The 21,687-nt window shown below is 37.2% G+C and overlaps 1 protein-coding gene across 1 annotated transcript; it reads left to right on the forward strand.

Annotated features, from left to right (window-relative positions):
- Positions 1-210: 210 nt before the first annotated feature.
- On the forward strand, positions 211-19,900 carry LOC139120629 (FHF complex subunit HOOK interacting protein 2A-like). Its single transcript, XM_070685138.1, has 15 exons — positions 211-405; positions 3,678-3,756; positions 4,105-4,274; positions 5,234-5,338; positions 7,258-7,380; positions 10,739-10,885; positions 12,021-12,214; positions 12,783-12,974; positions 13,424-13,613; positions 14,045-14,714; positions 15,180-15,361; positions 15,759-15,902; positions 16,303-16,443; positions 17,732-17,832; positions 18,043-19,900. The coding sequence occupies exons 1-15, from the start codon at positions 361-363 to the stop codon at positions 18,149-18,151; spliced, it is 2,592 nt and encodes an 863-aa protein (XP_070541239.1). The 5' UTR covers positions 211-360; the 3' UTR covers positions 18,152-19,900.
- Positions 19,901-21,687: the final 1,787 nt, after the last annotated feature.

Below are 21,687 nucleotides of genomic sequence, written 5' to 3' on the forward strand. Positions count from 1 at the left end.
AAATCCATACCTACTGCATTCTAAAAGTTGTGGTAAATCATCCTCTAAACAATCTTTTTGAATATTAAAATATTTTACATCATGCGGAACAACTACTGGGTGCTTTCTGAACAAAATTATTTATGTAAACTTAGGTACAGGCAGCCATACTGGCGAGGTCAATGCGCTTCACTGGAGGAAATAAATTACACACGAGGCCCTAGAAAAAGTAAACACGTAGACGTAAGGGAAGTAGGAAGTCGCTCAGGCCAGGCAGTCTGACTCTCAATTATTAAATCTCTTCAACCTTCTGATAATTTTGCTCATTATCCCAGATGTCATGCGACCTCGGTGGAAACGGGATATTTTGAGCCAGTGAAAATGTTCAACAAGTTTGCTGCTGTTTTACAACAGGCCGTCGAAGCGGTGAGTATCGCCCTACTGTCACGGGTACATAGAAATTGAAGTAGAAAGTGTACCGAGACTGATACATTACACAGTGTGGGAGTGAGCGTGTCGTTTCATCGTCATAGTCAGCAAACGTTACGTAGTTCAAGGAAATCCTGTTTTACTACAGTGATTTTAAACAACACAGCCTAGCCAATATAGTGCTACGGATAACAACATACACCGTATCGGAAAAAATATGCATTTATAACGCACTGCGTTACGAATCCATAAGTGGTAGTATCCTATGGGGGCTTGTCTGTCAAACGTATGCGATGACGTATGTCACTTCCTGTACAATCCCACTCTGGACAGTTGACCCACGATAGAAGACGTGTTGTTTCGACATTTTATTTTACGTATAGGAGAGATCATTTAACGTTTTGTGCCTTGGTCTGCTAAGGCTTCGCTTTGGCTTCACCTCAAAACAATGTGACACGACAGTGAATCAAATAACGCGACCCCGTTGACACATCTGTTACACCATAGGCGGACTTGAATAGGAAGACTTTAAGCCAACCCTGGTAAAACCACACATATGCATACATTGTTAGGCATGTATCAATAATGAAGCTCTGTCACTTTGCTGTATCATGGAAGTACTGGTATCTCCATGGGTGTATAGACTATGGTACACCAATAGTTTCTTCTGGCGAACGTAAATGGTGAACACATCAACACTATGGCATCATGCCTCCAAACAAGCGCAATAGCTGAACTACAATATTATTTAACAATAAAGGAAGGAAAGGGCATACTTCCAGGGATAAACCGCAGAATGGGCATTGAACCTTCCCGCCAGTATCCATTTTAGGAATTGATTGAGTTGCAGTGATTTGCAGTGACAGGCCAAAGGTCTACAGTACAATGATCACAACTGTAAAAGATACTGTGTTACTGTGTAACACTGTCCATGACCTATTGAAGAATATTGTACCAGGCTTACATAATCTGTTGTAAGGTGTCCGCCATTGAGTTTGTGTGCTCTGAGAGGTCACTAAGTAAATTTTGTCATTATCCCTAAGAGTAGAGTTAACTCTACATATTGTCTCATTCCTTTGTTATGGATGCAGTAGTTCTGTATTGAATGGTTTTACGTAATGAACATGCTTCCCACCACAGCCACAGTCTCTATGTGAGGAAACTGTCAGCGTCCTTATCCACCGCCACTGTGAAGCATGAGCTTCACATTTGCATTGGCAGCAGACATGTACAGTTCCCTCACACAGAGACAGAAAAGAGGATTTCGCATAAGTTTACAAATACAGCTTAGCACATTGTGTACCTAGATGAGGTAGGTGTCCTTGAAAACAAAGATCACCACAAGTTTTGCATTCAAAACCTGCTGTTTTCAACGGGAAAACCTTCCTCCATGAAACTGCTGTGCAGTCAGTGTCAGTGCAGTCAACCTGCCACCAACATCTGTAAGCTGTAGGAACACAATATCCACTTCTAGAAATATTGCATACAGCATGATAAAACTAGTAACGATAGGTTAGCTTTTCAATACCAGGCTTATCAGTATTACAGGTCATGGAACACATTAATTGGTATAGATCCATCTTTTTTTTGCTCAAGGTTAGGGAACTTTACGGTAGTTATACCACTCTCCGCCTCGTGCCCATTGTTCTAACCATGCTCTCTAATTTCCATAACCGAATATTTTATTATATACCACCTGCCTTTCTTTTGTTTAAAAGTGTCCGATTTACAAGTTCTTTTGTTTAAAAGTGTCCGATTTACTAGTAAATTGGACACTTTTAAACAAAAGAACTTGTAAAATGGACACTTTTTAAACAAAAGAAAGTCACGTGGCGACGAGTAAAAAAAACAAATGCGAGACATTATACCAGAAGAAATTTATTGCACCATTAAGTACAGAGTAAAGACACTTTAAAAGAATCACCGGACTGACTTAATTTCGCACGACTGTACATCTCAAAATCAATTACAGGTCACCGTGAAATAACGGTATTGATTGCAAATATCACTTCTGTGTTAAGGTTATTGTTATCACGATCATTCGAAGCTGAAATGTAAGACTTCAAAGTCAGTTATCTACACTGAATGTAGAGGTTTCAGTCGCCTTTGGTAAAGTTATATCTAGCTACAGGCAAACACAAACGCAGTACCAGTCATTGTGGATCTAGACATAGTTTTTTTGTACTTGCAGTTTCTGTTGCCCCTTTCTCTGACGTGGCTGTGTAGCTTGGTCTCCCGATTGTGGCCGTTAGCACTGGCTGACAGGGGGACTTTTCTTTTCCATCTTTGGCTTTGGTAGTTGAAGTGCACCGGATACAGCTTTCATTTGTACTTCACCCGCCATATCGAACTACGTAGAGCGACTCGGCAATTGCGTGTATGCTGCTCAAAGTTTTCGACCCAAATGAGCAAAGCGTGACTCTAACGTCGATCTGCAAACACCTTTTCACTTCATTCAACCAACCAATCAATCAAACATAATTCATACATTCAAATCAAACCAGGTGCTCAACCACGTCATCGCACTACAATAGCAACACATGTCAACTTTGTTTTATCCAATCATTGGTTATTTTTTTTATACTTTCGTTCAACAAGGTGTCAAAACGCGTCAATGTTTTCCTGCCAAAGTTTCAACTTGCACTGCACTAAAATTACAAATAAAAACTTTCGGCGTGCAAACAAGGCTCTAAAACTCGGCAAATTCGTGGTATAACACAGTCAGCGAACTTGTAGTCGGCGGTTTCCGGAATTTAATGGTACAGTTTGCCATAAAACTCCTCGGCCTGCGGGCCTCGGAGTTTTACTGGCAAACTGTACCGTTAAATTCCGTAAACCGCCTCCTACTCGTCCGCTTACCTATAGTAAATGGTTTGGAAATCCAGGTAACATTTCTACTGTCCCGTTATCTGGTTGCATTGATATACCCAGAGGAAGCCTGGTAAAATGACTGTGGAATCCTAGCAATATTTCCATGTATCTGCGTACTACCCTCAGCAAAAATAGTGTAGAACCGAAGTAATATTTCTAACATTCACACAGGGAACATCAGCGCTATATAGCCTAGCTTTGAATGCTTGTTACTTATGCAGTATACTAAAATACTGCCATGGTTTGAGTTAAGCAAAGTTCTGGACATACCGGTATACTATGTCTCAATGATACCTTCTTTATGGGAAAAGCCCATAATAGTGCTATTGTTATTTTTGCAGTTCACCCTGCTTTCATGTAATAATAACTGTAAACAATTATGTCATCCTTCCCTTCAGCTGGCCCCAACATTGTCCTTGCAAGAGGATTTTGTCTTTCACTGGAAAGCTGTGACACACTACTTCATCGATAATAAAGGTAGGTTTGCTGCCCTAATTTCATGGGAGTTTTTTGTCGAGTAGTTTCATATGCTTGGGCACATCCATAAACCAGAGACTATATATTGTACTTGTTCCCCTTGAGCAAAGGTCACACAGATAACTAAAGTATAATGTAGCATAATTGGTCTTATTTACACCAAAGATATTGGCTCGGTCATGATTAGTAAAGTTAGTGAGGTGAGTTTCTCATGTTTTGTAAACTAGGAAATTTACTATGTAATAAGCATTGAACTTTACCTCAGTTTGAACAAATATAGAACTATCTAATTAATCACCATCATGATGCAAGACTATTTCATTGACATTCAATCTGCCTGGATAACAGATGACACCATTCCTGTTGGAGAAACCAACATTCCTTCCCACATGGAACAGATGCTGGACATCTTGACCCAGGAAGAATCGACCTGTGAAGCCAACCAAACAGGACCATGCATGGAATATCTACTACAGCACAAAATACTAGAAACACTGTATGCGTTGGGCAAGGCTGATGTAAGTATGACCTAAATATTTCCAAGTAGTATTATGAGTAATCTGTATCCTTGGCCAGTTATGCACCTTTCAAGCAAATTAACAGTAAGTCCTGCATATCAGTATAATAGTTAATACATGTAATTTTCTCCAAGTATACAATGGCATCAACTAGCTAGTGTAGTGTTTCTGTCCAGATTTGAGGTTACAGCTTACTAGCAAGCAGGCAAATGTTTTGAATAGTGTCTTTTGAAGAATTTGATTATGTAACTGGAGATAAGTCTCTCTAAGACTTAGAATTTAGTCCATTAGAATTTTAGTCCATCTGTAGTAATTATTTGCCCATTGTAGAAAGGAGAGGTATTTCCGTTGACTCGCCCCACTGTTATAAAGAAAACAAATCTGAACACAGAATAGTAAGCATTCCTCAGAAGAAACTTGCACAAGCAGTGTAATTGAAGGAAGGACCAATATTTGTTTCAAAATGAAAGTTTCTAGTACTGTGTCTTGTGTTAAATCATCATACATGGTCCCAGTCCAAAAGCAAGTTATGATCTGAAAATATTCATGTTTAAGCATATCACATTAGCAAGTTTAACTGTTCTATGTGTTTTCAGTGCTGACCATATACTATCAATCAAAGTTAATGGTCGTTATCATTTTCAAGTAAAGTTCAAGCTTAGGAACATTCAGTGTCCTGTCGTTTTAACCAGCAGCTATCTTAAACCTGTTAACCCCAATACCCTATAAACGGGCCACAGTCACTATTGATATCAGTAGGTTCAGGGCAACTATGGACCAAACCATGGTGGTGAAAATGTTAAAGGGAGAAACTGCAAAATCAAACGGTGTCAACTTATAGGGATAATAACAAACAATTGTCATATTTGACCTTGTGGCTTTAAAATATCAATCTTGATATTGTCAACACCTTTTACGTATTTATAAGCTAATTTTTTTTTTAATCATTCACCTTACAGTGCCCGTCTGGTATGAAACAGGTTGTGTTTACATTTTTTACAAACCTCATCGGGAAAATAAAACAACCACTACTGCCTCATGTCCATGTTCATGGTCCTGTGCATGTAAGTATTCATTTCCTCCATACAATCTGACAAACTCAACTGAGTTTACTTTGTTATTTTACATCTGACAGAGTTCTAAAGTTAAAAATAATTGTGTTCCTACGTCTCTTAGAAAGTTTTGAACAAAGATAACATTCCTTGGAATTTGTGTTTGAAAAAGTCCTGTCATTTCTTATACATCACAACCCTGAATAAAATACTAAGACTGAAAGTGTCACAAAGTAGCCCATTGTTACATTTTTTAAAATAACATCGACATGAATGAATTACGAGAACTATCATATTATTCTTGGAGCATACAAGTCTATGCTCACTCATTAACCTTTTGTACACAAGAATTTTTTATAGTCATTGATCAGGATTTTTTCAGTGAAGCATAACTTACCATTTTTCTAGGTGCAGAGCACCTTCGTGCATTTTTAAATGTAATAACAACAAATTCTAGTTATTGACACTGCTAGCTATTTATCTATCCCTCTATTATTTTTACCAATCTACTCGAAAGCAGGTACTGAGTGAAAAAGGCAATCTGCCCTACATAGTGTAGGATAGGTTTTAAATGGGAAATCAAAATGGCATGTCATGATATGATTTACTGTACAATAAATGATGTTTTGGAGATAATTGTTGACTCAGTTTGACCCATGTGTAAATAAATAGACCTGGTATCTTGTTGTTCAAATCCTATTTTGTCCTCTATGGATGAACAATACTAGTACGTCCTATTCTTGTGATAGTGGTCTGACCAGGTTATTGAAAACAATAACAGTGTCCCAGCTACTAATGGTTGATAGTTTATACAGTTACATCATTGTCCCTGTTTATTATCAGCATTCACCTATCAAACAATCTTCTGTTAAAGGGACAAGGTCACTCTTTTTTAGTTTTTTTCATTTATTTTGTATTTATATGAAAAGTACTTTGTGTTGTTTGACTTCTTGAGTCATGCTGAAATACTGGTCAACTGTGCTTGACCTCAACGCTGCTTGCAGCCAAACAAGATTCAGTGAAACATTTTACGGGCTTTACCAAAAAATCAAGTTCAGTGTACAACTTTCACCATGTATGGCTGAACATACACTGTTACATAAAGTTTTGACCTCGTGCAAGCTTTTGTAGTGAAACCTTGTAATTGGTGGTGCCTTTCATATAGATAAGGATAACAGCTTCCCCTTACATTGTGACAATGTTTATTTTTCACAGGAAAGAAAGTCAGAATTAAAAAAAAGGTCATAAATGAAATAATCTGCTTTGTATTCAGCAAAGGGGTAATTTTGACACTTTTGCACAGTTATGTACCATCATTATTTTTTACACAGAGTGACTTAATGTAAGTATTCTGTGTTTAATATCTTGATATCACAAAAATGGTCAAAGAGAAATGACTTTGTCCCTTTAAACATCTGCACTTTTAATATTACTGGTACTTTTAACTGTCAATATTCATAATTGAGATAATAGTTTACCTAAGAATAATATATTTATGTTTTGACAGACAGTTTATTGTGTCAAATGCATAACGTAATCTGTTTTGTGACCTATTCATTACACACAAATATATTATGGGATTATGGTGACATGTAGTAACTTGCACTTCACAGCATGGTATTTACTATATTAAACTCCTAGGAACAAATGATAGGCCTTCACCTCTATTGAAAAAAATAGAAAGAGACATTCCCATATGATAATAAACACTTACTGTCTACGCTGTTATGACAAATACAAAAATTGCAACATACTATACATATCTCACTTCTAAAACAGTGTAATATGTATTGGGATTTTGAACAGTTTTATAAATAGCTTGACCTAGTCATTTGCATAATTACTGATTTTTCTCTTCCACATAATAATACAACCAACTCGTCAAGAAGTGCTTTTTATTATTTATATATTTATTTATTTATTTATTTCAGAGATTAATTAAAGTATGCGGAGAGGTCAAAGCAGGTCCTACTGAAAAGGAAGAAATACAATTCCTGTGCATGGTCTGCGCAAAACTCAAAGCAGATCCATACTTAGTGAATTTCTTTCTAGAGGTACGTACCTACATTAGAAAATACAATTGAAGTGAACAACTGCAACTGTAATTTGTGTCCTAGGTAACCTTTCTCTTATACATTTGCAGAATTAAGGTTTGTCAAGATCTATCGTGTTTGAAAACTCAAAGAGAGGAACTTATTCTTCTATCAGTATTTCTTTCCATCTGGGTTAAGCAGTGAATTATATATGTTATTTTTTCCAGAAAATTAGTCTGTTTTTGTTAGCGATAAGGAAAGTGTGGAAGTAGAATGAAGCTTGATTCAACAGACTTGCATCCCAAGCATTTAGATGTATGTATGTGAAGCCATACACTGTTATCAAAATTCATACACTTTTTGGACACCGTGGTGCAAGGCACCAAAGGTGTCCTATGTCGCCACAATGTCTGTGTGTGTGTCCGTCTGTCCGTCTGTCCGTCCGTCCGTCCGTCCGTAGACAGATTTTGTTCCACTCATAACTTAAGAAACCCTTAGGTCCAATGTCATGCAATTTGGTATTTGGTATTATCATGATGAGACGTAGATCTGATTAGATTTTGGTGGGTGTGGCTTATTAATTAATTGCTCATTGCATATTTTATGACTTTTTTCGTTCACGCAGATATCTCAGAGACGCCTGGAGCGATTTCGTTCAAACTTGGTAAAAGGATAGTACTCTACCTCATACAGATGCACGTTGATTTGTTTCACAATGTGATCAAATTTGGCCGTGTTAGAGGACTTTTTAGTTTTCGCCTCCATAGACTCCCCTGTATAAGGCAATCCATAGACTCCCATGTATAAGGCAATCCATAGACTCCCATGTATAAGGAAGTCCATAGACTCCCATGTATAGGCAGTCCATAGACTCCCATGTATAAGGCAGTCCATAGACTCCATAGACTCCCATGTATAAGGAAGTCCATAGACTCCCATGTATAAGGCAGTCCATAGACTCCCATGTATAAGGCAGTCCATAGACTCCCATGTATAAGGCAATCCATAGACTCCCATGTATAAGGCAATCCATAGACTCCCATGTTTAAGGCAGTCCATAGACTCCCATGTATAAGGCAGTCCATAGACTCCCATGTATAAGGCAGACCATAGACTCCCATGTATAAGGCAATCCATAGACTCCCATGTTTAAGGCAGTCCATAGACTCCCATGTATAAGGCAGTCCATAGACTCCCATGTATAAGGAAGTCCATAGACTCCCATGTATAAGGCAATCCATAGACTCCCATGTTTAAGGCAGTCCATAGACTCCCATGTATAAGGCAGTCCATAGACTCCCATGTATAAGGAAGTCCATTGACTCCCATGTATAAGGCAGTCCATAGACTCCCATGTATAAGGCAGTCCATAGACTCCCATGTATAAGGAGTCCATAGACTCCCATGTATAAGGCAGTCCATAGACTCCCATGTATAAGGCCAAGAAAATAAAAAATTTAGTTTCTCATCGTATTCATATTGCAAAAAGGATGCAGTGACACAGTTTTTTAGTCCCCACAGATAAAGTCCAGGGGGCTCATAGATTGGGTCATGTCAGTCCGTCAGTCCATCCATGTGAGTCCATCCGTTCACGCAGATATCTCAGACGCTTTGACAAAATGTCACGTGACCTTTGACCTCAAATATACATATTTGTCCATAACTCGGTAACCACAAGTGCTAAACCTTTCATATATGGTATGATGGGACACCCTATGATGCCACATATTGTACCTCATTAATTATGTGCATATCTATTTTGAGCAAGCCAATAGAGCTAGAGGTCTGATTTTTGGTATATATGGATAACTTAGCAATACAATTTTTTTGACAAAATGTCATGTGACCTCAATTACCTTTGACCTCAAATATACATATTTGTGCATAACTCGGTAACCACAAGTGCTACACTCTTCATATTTGGTATGATGGGACACCTTATGACGCCACATATTGTACCTCATTAATTATGCACATATCTAATTTTGAGCAAGCCAATAGAGCTAGAGGTCTGGTTTTTGGTATATAGGATAACTTAGCAATACAATTATTTTGACAAAATGTCACGTGACCTCGGTGACCTTTGACCTCAAATATACATATTTGTCCAAAACTCAGTAACCACAAGTGCTACACCTTCATATTTGGTATGATGGACACCTTATGACGCCACATATTGTACCTCATTAATTATGCACATATCTAATTTTGAGCGAGCCAATAGAGCTAGAGGTCTGATTTTTGGTATATAGGGATAACTTAGCAATACAATTTTTTGACAAAATGTCATGTGACCTCGGTGACCTTTGACCTCAAAGTATACATATTTGTCCATAACTCAGTAACCACAAGTGCTACACCCTTCATATTTGGTATGATGGGACACCTTATGACGCCACATATTGTACCTCATTAATTATGTGCATATCTAATTTTGAGCAAGCCAATAGAGGTAAATGTATGATTTTTAGTATATAGGGACAGACTATAGGATAGAAATTTTTTGACAAAATGTCATGTGACCTCAATAACCTTTTACGTAAAATACACGATTATGTCAATAAATAAGTAACCACAAGTGCTATGTCCTTTATATTTAGTAGGATGGGAGACCTTATGACAACACATGCTTTACCTCGTTAATTATGCCTATATATAATTGTGGGCAAGCCAATAGAGCTAGAGGTCTGAATTTTGGCATATATGGATTAATTAGCAATACAATGGGGTTTTTTTTTCAAAATGTCACGTGACCTTGACCTTTGACCTTGAATATGCATATATATGCATAACTCAGTAACCACAAGTTCTTTACGCTTCGAATTTTGATAGGATAGTAGACCTTAAGATGTCACATCTTGTACCTCATTTATTATGCACATATGTATTTCTTGGCTGGCCAATACAGCTAGAGGTCTGATCTTTTTTCCCGATTTAGAACCATAACTTAGACATGCCTCTTGTTTCAAAATGGGAACAATGACATCGACCTATGTGTCCATAGATCTGAACATATACACTCCAGTGATACTTCTTAATGACCACATTTCCCTGCCCCATCAAGACTTATACTCCTATTACAAGTGGGGACTATGTCAATGTCAATGACTTGTTACTTCTATACAGAATATTATCTCACATAGTGAGTGTCTGAATATTATTCTGAATTGTATTCCAAGCACATTCTGAAAGGACTCTTCTGGAATATACAGAATATTATCTCACATAGTGAGTGTCTGAATGTTATTCTGAATTGTATTCCTAAGCACATTCTGAAAGTAACTCTTCTGAAAATTTCACATTCTTTGCCACTGCACCATCTCCCTAATACATACTGATGACCCACGGTGTCCACTCAAGTCTCACTTTTTTCTTGCAGGCTCCCAAAACAAGTGCCAGTTATAATCACACCCATAGGAAGGCTGAAAGAAATGCCCCAGCTAGCAGTTACAAGAAAATAGCCTCTGAAATTGGCCAACCAGAGTTCAACTTGGTCACGTCTTTGCTGTGTCTTCTACAGAGCCCAGTGAGTAAAATCTCATTTTGTGTGAGCATTGAAGATGGATGGCTTCATGGCAGTAAAGTAGTATCTAACTTTTGTTTTAATTATTGATTTCAAGTGAACGTACATGAAATTTTGAAAGGGTGACAATCATGTGCAGAGTAAGCAGGTATCGTTTATTACTGTTGAGAGGCCACCGTATGCCAAAGTATCCTTGTCACAATGGATACATGTGTCTTTTAGTTTTGGCAATAATGTTAATGATCTCTTGAGAGCCATAAAAATATATCGACAGATGCTCTCCAGTGTGATTACTTGACATTTCAAATCTCTCACCTCGCAAATCAGCCAACACACTGTAGCAGAATTCATGTCTCCTGAATTACTGTAAATTCCACGTTTTTTGACCCAAACAAAAGTGTATAAAGTTTGCACACAAGAACCCAAGAATGGAAAATGGAGCGGATTAATGGTTTCAATTTGACCTGTATTGAAAGAGATAGGATAATTATCACATAATTGCTCATTCGAAAGCTTGTCAAGCAAGCAAGCAAGCAAGCTCCTAAATAAAACAATCCCTTTCATAAAAACGTAAAGTGAAGATTATTGTTTGTATGGCCAAATTGACAACCCAAGAGAAGTAACGTTGAGTTCATAGTTCATTAAAGCATCAGCAGCAAAGCACAATGCAAAGTTCAAAATTTTGACTAGATGTGTGCAATAAACTGAAGATCTGCCTGTAAGTTTCAGCTTTTGACAGACAAGGTAATTCATGAAATGTTTCCAGACTGGGAGTATGTGCACCCAGTTTTTCTCGAGGGTCTATGGTTTTGTTGGAAATTGTATCAGCCACAATACTGTGAAGATAACATGACAGCTAGAGTATTGTCAAGTGAACAAATACATGTTATGATGTCTTGGACGACCAGCAGCCTTGCTTAGATGAGTGGTTTTGCATATAATTGACTTATATGAAAAAAATGCAAGTAGGATTTGAAGGTAGCCTGTATAATCTCAGATTGACTTTTAATATGTATTGTAATGATCCATCAAATGATATATGCATTTTTTCACCCAGCACTTTCACATTGTTCCATAAAATGAAAAGATCATAGGCTAAGAATTAGCACTAACTACTATCTGGTCATTCATTCCCTAGGACACCAGGGTTGCAGTGAAAGCTGGTGAGGGACTTATGTTGGTGACAAGCCTACCTGAAATCAATGCTGCCAAGTGTATAGTAGATCATACACAATTCTGTGCCCACATATCAGACAGGTTGTGTACACTTTACCAACAACTGCCAATTGTCATGGATCCAGTGGATGTAGATACGGTGGAAGTCACTTGGGGGTTAGTTCAATCATTTAATAATCAACAAAAATCATCTAGTTTTTTTTTTTTTCATTTGTGTTTTGCATTTCTCCATAAAATTATATACCAGTCAGTTCTCTCAATACCAAAAAAGGTCAGGTTTGTCATAGGAGGTAACTTTTGCTGTACATGTTTCATGAATAATCTAATCTGACTGTGCGATGCTACCTGACGTCTGTATGCAGAAATTACACCTTATGTTGCACATAGATAATGCTGACAGTTCAGAGATCACAGCGATGGAAAGTTTATCGTTTGCCACCAAGATGTGACAGAAGGGATGGACATCAATCAAAAATTGTATTGTACCAGTAGTGTGCATCTAGTGATATGCAAGTTGTATGCATAAAACAATATTATATGGTATTGTCTTTGCAGGAAAGCATCAAGTGCATGGTTAGATATGCATACTGGTCACCTGGTATAAAGTTTATGAATATCTGGTACTTCTTCATTGCCTGTTTGATAACTCTCATTAAAGCAGCTTTCTATCGTATTCATAATGGATGCATTGTCTTATCGTCATGGTTGTATTGTCTTTTTGTAGCCTTGATATGTACAGTGAAGCTGAAGATGACAATACATTCCCTGGAAAACGAGCGTTGATATCATTGCTGTCCTGGTTTGATTACTGTGACGAAGTCATCAAAAATGCCCATCCAATCATTGGCAGGGCACTGGCCAAGGATATTAGACATAGGTTTTACGATCCAATCATGGAACCACAGCTGTTACAGGCGTAAGTAGCAGAACCGTGTACCTTTCATTGATTTAGAGCTCTGTTACAGGAAGTCTGAAAATGATTATTAATAAGCATAAATCGTTAATAAGTAAAAAATAGTTATGAATTATTAATTTACAAAGTGAAACCAGGAAAATGGAGATAAGTGCTTTAAAAAATAACAAACTGAAAAATTAGATGAAATGAAAATATGACGTTGAAAACTTGTGACATATGAATAAATGGCTGTTGTGTGCCAGTGACAAAGTTTGTTTTGAATAGCAAATTACGGTCTATGCCATTTCAATATTACAAATATTAATTTTAGTTGCAACACTCTATGTACTTACAGATAATGATATACGGAAAATGTTTCCCCCCAGCATGATGCAGTCGTGTACTCCAGGGCAAATAGCTACTTACATCTCAATAATGAATGCTGTTTATCTTCCTTCATTTTATTTCAGTTCTGAAGTTGGAATTCTAACCAGTACAGCTCTTTTGATCAAGTTTGTCAAGATGACAAGTTCATCATCGTTGCTTTCAGAGACAGTTTACTTCCTTCTTGGTAATGCTACTGAGAAAGAGAAACCTGGAGAGTTATCATCAAAACTCAGACATCGATTCATTGAAAGATGTGATCATCTGTCTCATGAGGTAAGTGACTGTATATCTATTTCATAATGTGTATGTTTGTAGGAAGAGCTGGCTATATCGTCAAGTTGCCAAGGTGTTCAGCAACTTATAGATAGTCTATTTCATGTTATACAACTTTTGATGCACCTCTTTTCGAGGAACTTACAGCATGCAGTTGCAGATTGAGAAGCCCAAATACAATTTGATTTTGGAACTTTGTTGCAATTCATAATTTCCTTCTTGTTGTCATGGTAACAGAGGAATATTAATTTCAATATCAATATTAAACCTGTCTTACTTATGGCTGGCCACTACTTTGGTGTATTGTTTTATGTAAAGGTTATGTCAGTAAAAACAAGCCTACACAGACAAGTGAAAGTATTCCTGCTCATCAAAAGGTCATTGGGTCAAAGGTCAAGAAAATAATTAATTTCTTTTGTTCTTCCTAACAGATCAGTATTGTATCACTGAAGCTGTTTGAAGTTCTGCTGTTAAAACCACATGAACACATCATTGTGAACTTGGTGCTTCGGAATCTAGCACCTAGAACTTATCATGCACCACCCGGAATGAACTCTGATAATGAAATGTCGGATTCCATCAGCGGATCCGGCCATGATGATGATGCACTGAGTGACAGACCGGATAGTCCCATGTTTGACGATTCTGACCTTCCGCCCATTGGACTTGATGGACTTGAGCATCTAGATGATCCGGCATTGTTGGCAAGTTTCCCCATTGACTTCCCAGAAATCAGGTGCCGGAATTGGACAGTGATAACATCATCAACCAGATTGAGGAGGACGATGACATTATCAATGTTATTCCGGATGAGTATTTGGCAGGGTTGGAAAATGATAAAGAAGCTGGAAGTGAAATTGTGGAAAACCATGTCGGAGAAAACAAAAATGCAGAGAATGAAATGGATGAACAGAGTAAGGAGAAGACTGAGGAACAAACAGAGGATACTGTTGTCAGTGAGCAATCACCGTTACCATCACCACGATCGCCCACATCATCAAATCCCCTTCCTTTGCCTCTGGGCCTGTTTCCACAGGAGCTACATCCAATACTTCAGAATCTGTGATGAGAGAAGAAAAACCTGGCATCCATGCAGTAGTTAACAGGTATGCAGTGTTTATCCATGGAGAAATTCAGAGATTTGTCTCCAGAAACCAGTTCATTTATATTCACATGGTAGATACGTCTATAGTAGGAGATCAAATGATTATGTTAGTACATTCTTGTGTTAACTATCTCTTACAAGAGAAGAAGTTTTTCACATTTTTTGCAACTTATAAACCAAGGGAAAAGTTTTGTTTTTCAAGTATAGCAAAGAATTATTGCATAGTGAAGCAGTCTTATGGACACTGTTTTCTTTTTGAAAACTGAAGCTGTCAAATTGTAGGGTGGACAGTTTTAGAAACATTCCTTTACAGTGTCTAGTATTCTGAAGACAGTTCTGTTTTGTTTCATTTTTCTGATTTATACTCCGGTGAATACAATGTACCAGTAACTGATTTGTTTTGACTGGCCAGGGTAATGCTACAGCTATAGCTGCCTATGCAATCATTTGATATCTTTCAGCAAGGCAGAGGTCCCTGTGTTTCAGGGTCAAATGTGATAATCACAAATTGTCAAAAAACCCTGAAATTTGTAATTTTACCTCGTTTAATTTCAGATTCCTGACCTTAGTGCCGGAGTATATCAAATCATCGCCAATAACTGATAGTGGTTATGACACCTATCTCAGGGATGCCCACAGACAGGTAATTTACTCATTGTCATGCCATAAGAACAGAATAACAAGTCTTTGTGAAAGCAAAAGGGCTGTATTATTTTTTATTTTTGATCAAGATAGAATTGACATATTTTCTCAAACTTTAAAGTAGTGATTCAGCCCAATAAAATGATCATGTATTTGTTAAATTAACAAAGTATATGATAAAACTAGGTTATGCTCCTATTTTGAAGAAAACTATGAGGATGATGTTCCATTACATGCCATAGCGCCACCAACGGCGATTTTGTAATTTCTCACGACTTGGCACTACTTGTATGTGAGATGATATATTTCAAACAGTTGATGAACAGGTTAATATTTTCTGAACAAAACATTTCATATGTGATAATAACTAACACAAGTTTTATTCCCGTCGCTTCCAGTTCAGGGAATGTTCTGTGCAGTGTCTACGATGGGACTGGCCAACCTATCCTAAATCCCTGGACCGTGTTGACTACAGTGAAGCTTTCTACGAAGGCTTCTTTCTAAAGGTGCTATTTGATAAGATGTCACAGATGTTAGACCAGGTAAACTGACTCCCATTGCCATCATCAAAATCCATGTTCTGCGAGATAATATTTGCAAATACCGTATATTGGCCCTTGTTCTCAAATCATTTTATCTGAAGTAGCCTAATTATTGCAGTGAAACTATATGTTTGGTAAGCAAACATTATTCTTTTAACTGATGATCTTTATGCCTATGTTCCCGCATTGGTGATGGCTTCATAGAATTAAAACCTGACTGTAGTATCACTTCAAATGTTTAGCAAGATCAAAAACCTCTGCAATATCACAAATATATGTAGATAAAGTTTCCTTGAGACGAGTTTCCAGAAGCCAAATGACATTGTTGTCAATCACGAAAACAATTCTGTATTTTTGCATTTTATGAAAGTTTTGAAATTTGTCCCTTTTAATGTTGCAGCCTTATGAAGTCAATCTTCAGCTGACATCTGTCCTATCCAAGTTATCCCAGTTTCCACATCCACACATCCATGAATTCTTCATCAATCCATACCTGCAACTTTCTCCGGGCTGTAGATGTCTCTACACAGTATTGAAAAGGGTAAGCTACAAACTGCCTTTTATATCTCAATGGTTTATGTGTCTATCTGTGACCTTATTCTGCCAGGCTTGTCACTTCTTATTTAGCTGCACAGTGCTGATTGCAAATGACGTCACTGTTCTCTCTCATTAATATGCATAAATAAATATTTGTCCGCATTTTCCGCACAAATGACAAAAATAAAACCTGCTAGTATTACAATGGCTACCTAAAGTCACACTAATTTGTATGAATTTATGGCTCAGACTACAAGTTGCAACAACAGCCCTGCATTCAACAACAAAATTTGTCCGAATTTTAGGCAGCGTTGTCCGAAGTCACACGCTTGCAGCTATATTGAGTAACAAACCTGAAATCGTGATTATTGCCAAGTCAGTAAAAAGGCAATATTGAGCCAAAACCTATGCATATCTTACCTACTTGGCGTGGTATGGATAAGTTGGTAAAAATCATGTTTTCAGTATCTATGTTTTCAGGGGCTTTCAAATGTTGAATTATTTGCTAACAATCAGAATGTCAGACATTTTATGTCTTACTGTTGTAACCAACTTGACCTGATGGTGACATTATGCTCAGTCTTCTCCTTACTCTGTTCATCCATTTCATTGTCTGTATTTTTATTTTCTCCAACATGGTTTTCCACAATTTCACTTCCAGCTTCTTTGTCATAAGGGTCAATGAAACCTAGCGCTAAAATATGAAACAATCTCACACCTTTCTTTCCCAGTCTCTGATGAAACACGCAGCTAACACAAGTGTGTCCTTGATGTAATCATGTTCATTTCTTGGACAAAATGTAGTATTTTTAAAGTGAAGGACTTAAAACTTTTGCTCAAGCTTTCCTCAATGAAACTTTGAATCATGGTCTTACCAAATTAAGAAGAATAATCTGGGGTCACCATGCAAAGTTTGGTACTAGAGAGACAAATTACCTGACGTTTATGTATATTTGAAATTCAAAATGGCTGCCATCCCTGTGTTAACTCTATTGGGAAAAGTAAAATTTTCAGTTTTTAAGTAAGACAGTGAAATTTTTTCTCACTCTGAGACCAATTAAATGAGCCTCCAAGAGAGTCAGACCAGAAAAATATTGGAAAAATTCAGAGTCTGAATATCAGACCTTGAGTTGCATTCTCTAACTTAATTTCATTCAGCTTGTATACTTGTTTTATTAGTGGTCAGAAAATTTCCGATGAGAACACTTGAACTCTTTCAAAACATATCATAAGCAAATCAGCACCAATTCAGTCATGGCGCTGTAATCACTGTGTTGATGGTTTTACATCAGGTGATAGCTGACGTGAAAGGACGAATGAAGATGATACCAGATTTCCAAAGAAAGTGTATCCAAGTACGCAGACAGCTTACAGATATGGAAGAGGAAGACGGGTAGGTTCACGCATTTGAATGTGTCAGTCGGAATAGTTTGGAAAAAATATACAGAAGAAGTCAAACTTTCCTGTATTGAGAGAAAATATTTGCGGGACAAAATTTCTGATCAAGATTCTGGAGGATGACTCAAACATAATAATGGATTTATTGTATTCATGATGGTGGTATTTTTCACTGAAACACAAACTTGTGTCACAACTCTTTCAGATCACCCCAGATAGAGCTGATGGAAGGAGTGATTGTGTTGGAAGAATTTTGCAAGGAGTTGGCAGCTGTTGCTTTTGTCAAAGCCCATGCAGAAAGTGGCAGAATATGATGAGGCTGAACCTGCCCACCCCCAAAACTCCCAGTAAACAGGTCTACTATCACCCGGGTCTACTATCACCCATTGATAACAATAGGTTTGGGCCAAACCATCATTGTGCAAGGGTTAAAATCATCGAGCGAGTCATCAAGCAAGAACAAAAAATGACATCTCATAACAAAGAAAGAATAAATTTACATTTCATATTTGAAACCAAAGGTGCCAGATAGGTGTTTGATGCCAAATAACAAATGGCTCCTGACGAAAATAGCAAGTCATGCTGTAAGTTTCTGTCGCAATTCATTCCCCAGTGTTGCAAATCTATGTCAAATCTGATCTTTCAAAACCTTGTCCATCTCTCCATGATTTCTCTCAATCAATTTGAGGGTATAGAATACCAAAACGTCAGTCATTCAACCTAAACCCAGCAAAGGTTGTATTTTGCTTTTTATGGAAACGTAACTGCTGAAAAGTGTGGTCAGCATGATTGTATCTCATATGAATTTCATTCTGTACCTACATTTTATTCCATTATTATTTCATATCTTAAAAATTAGCAGTGTTTTACTTTTCAGTTGGGAGACATGAAAACAGTTAATTTTAAGTGAATGAGATGTATGGTTCTTTTAATAGCATTTTTTTAAGGGATGATTGTGAATGGAATGTTGCATGTTAACGTGAGTTGTACAATAAATTATTTATTTGCTATTTTTACACAACTTTTATCTATTTTAATATTCAGTTGCATGGCTGACAGAAACTGTACACTTTAATGATAATGGAAATATTTAATGACCATGAACAGCTCTGTGTGCTGGTTACATTTTAAATGTTTCTCTCTATTACAGTAACTGCATTTTTATGATTTACATGGGCAATTATGTTAAAGTATTTTCATATCTGTCCAATATTTGCATTAATGGGCACTGTTGGCCCCTGTTTTAACTTTGCAAACCTGTCACAGATGATGACCGTTTTCTTCTGATGCCAACTTGGCCAGCAGGGGGTTGATGTAAGATGAATTTTGATTGGATAACAGTACAGCCAATGGGAAGTAGAGAGTGTGTCAATCAAGGCCATTACCACACAATTTTAGTATGTCTGTTCATGAAATCCAAAAAGAAACGAAATTGAGATTTCATTGTTTTAAGTCTGTGCACGATTTACATGTTATTTTGTTTTGCACTAAAACAGCATGTTAATAACATGTCACTTTTTACCTTAACTATAGTATCAAAGACGAATGTCTCACTGATTTCCAAGAATTTTATCCAAAGTTTGAAACAGTCCAAAGTTATAATGTATTATCACCAATTGGGCAGTCCAAACAACAAAATAGGAGACAAAAAGTGTATCATTTTTAAGTGAGAAATGCAATATTTTTACACCACTTCATTCAGTCAGTCCCCACAAGAGATAGTTGTATGGCGCCCTCAACGCCAATATGTCATTTCAGCTACAGGAAATACATATATGCAATATTTGGAATTGACAATTGATATGGTCTTCTTACTGGAAAGCAGTGCTTCGTCAATCATTTCTCTTGGTGTAAAAAACACACAATGCATGACAAAGAGGATGTATTTAACAACTCGTGTGAATCAGGCCAAGACCCAGGATTATTATAATATTTATTGAAGTGCATGAAGTAAAGGATTATCTACAGTACATCACATAGATATTATCCTTGGGGACAGACTACTTACACCAAAACTATTATTTTTGTAACAAATATGTAACAAATAAAACACAGAATTCCTCCAGCATCGTTCTCAATGTTTTTCACACATGACTGAGTGATCCACATTTCAGCAAGATGACATGATCAAGATGTAGTGACCTACAGACCTGTCCACCACCCCATGCACAGGTTTGTCACATTTAGGGGTATCAACAGTTAAAGTGTTTCACTATCACAAATGTGTAGTTTGGTTAGATTTCATAACTTTACAGTCTCCAGTCAAGAAAGTTTTCATTGCTGTATTTTGCTTGTCCCTAAGACATGTGACTCTATTTCAGCCAATCACAAGATCAGATACACAGGTAGATTTAATATGAACCAAAACGGAAATGTAGTTACCAGATTGTCAATGTCACCGGTCCAAAATAATACAGAGGTATCACCTTCCAAACTTGTTGTAGCTTACTTTCACTAAGGGAATATGAAATCAAAACAGTACACCCATGTCTGCTGCAATCTTGAAGTTGAGTCATTTCCTTCAGGTTTCAAGGCAAAGAAGAGATTCCTACTGAGAAAATTAAACCATAGACAGTGGAGGGGAACCCCTTCTACCAATCTATGTCCAAATTGACATTCATAAACATCCTTGTGCAAGTAGCCACTGAACACGATTTTAGAGATTTCACAGAAACACCCTTGACTCCATTTTATTCATCACTTCTGTATGTCGTCACTAAAATGCACCTCAGGGGCAGATATTGAGACTCAAACTTCCAGTCTGCTTTGCTGGTTTGCTACTTATCTTGACCCATTTCAAAGCTCATGCAGTATAAATTTTCACCATTTTTGGAGTTTTTTTAGCGAAAATCAAAATTATTTATTTTCCCCGTTGAGACAAAGGATATTTTTAATTTCAAATGTCATTGAATTTAATGTCAAATATTTCTCGAGGCCCAAAATTGGCACAGTGACCACAGATTTTTTATTTTCGATTTTGAAAGTGATTTAAAGGTTCGATGCAGAAAATTCCAGCAAAAATTTTAATCTTTCAGTTTTGAGGTCTCTATATGCAGGGTAATTTTTTGTTAAAAGAACACTGTGTAGTTTCTGTTTTCAGATTATGTTCCAAGATGCATTTTATCAATGGCACTGAGTGAGCAATATGTGAACAAAGCTCCTGTAACGGTTTTTGTGTTCACTTGTTTCTTGTGCGCATATGTAACCATCTGTGGACACGTCCGATCGCTATTCAGACAGTAGTGTCATCAACGTTTTCTTCAATCCGAACTGTGATGGCGCTGTTCTCTTCTTAGCAAGATCTGCTCTGTATTGATACTGCAACACCCGATCAAGTAAATTCATTTAGTATGACGTTTGACCACTTCCTTCGCCCTTTCAGTTTATTGTTTGTTCCAATATTGACATACGTGAATAAATATGTCTGTCAGCTATGAATTTGAACCGCACTACTGTATGTAAGATATAGGTCACCAGAGCAGGTGCGTTTGGGCATTAATTGCTCGACAAGTGTGGGCTGTTCTAGTGACTTTCAAACAATGTGTTTTTTATATACAACCACAATCCGTTAGACATAGCAATAAAGTAACTCACTGGACTGTTAAGTTCCCACATTTGTGGCCAGCGGCCCTGCTGGTGTGAAACGACTAATCTTGGTAACAATATTGTGGTGTCGTCTGCGTTTAACAAAGGCGTACACGTGACATCCATTCTGTACGTGACTTCGTTAATTTGATCACAATGCAAAGCCCTCAAGCAATGTCCTTTATTCAAAAGTAACGAAAAATGAAAAGGGATGGAAAGCTGGATCTTGAAATGGACGGTAAATTTGGTGAAAAATTTGGGGTAA

The sequence above is a fragment of the Ptychodera flava genome, chromosome 20, assembly GCF_041260155.1.
Source record: "Ptychodera flava strain L36383 chromosome 20, AS_Pfla_20210202, whole genome shotgun sequence".
Classification (NCBI taxonomy): Eukaryota; Metazoa; Hemichordata; class Enteropneusta; family Ptychoderidae; genus Ptychodera; species Ptychodera flava.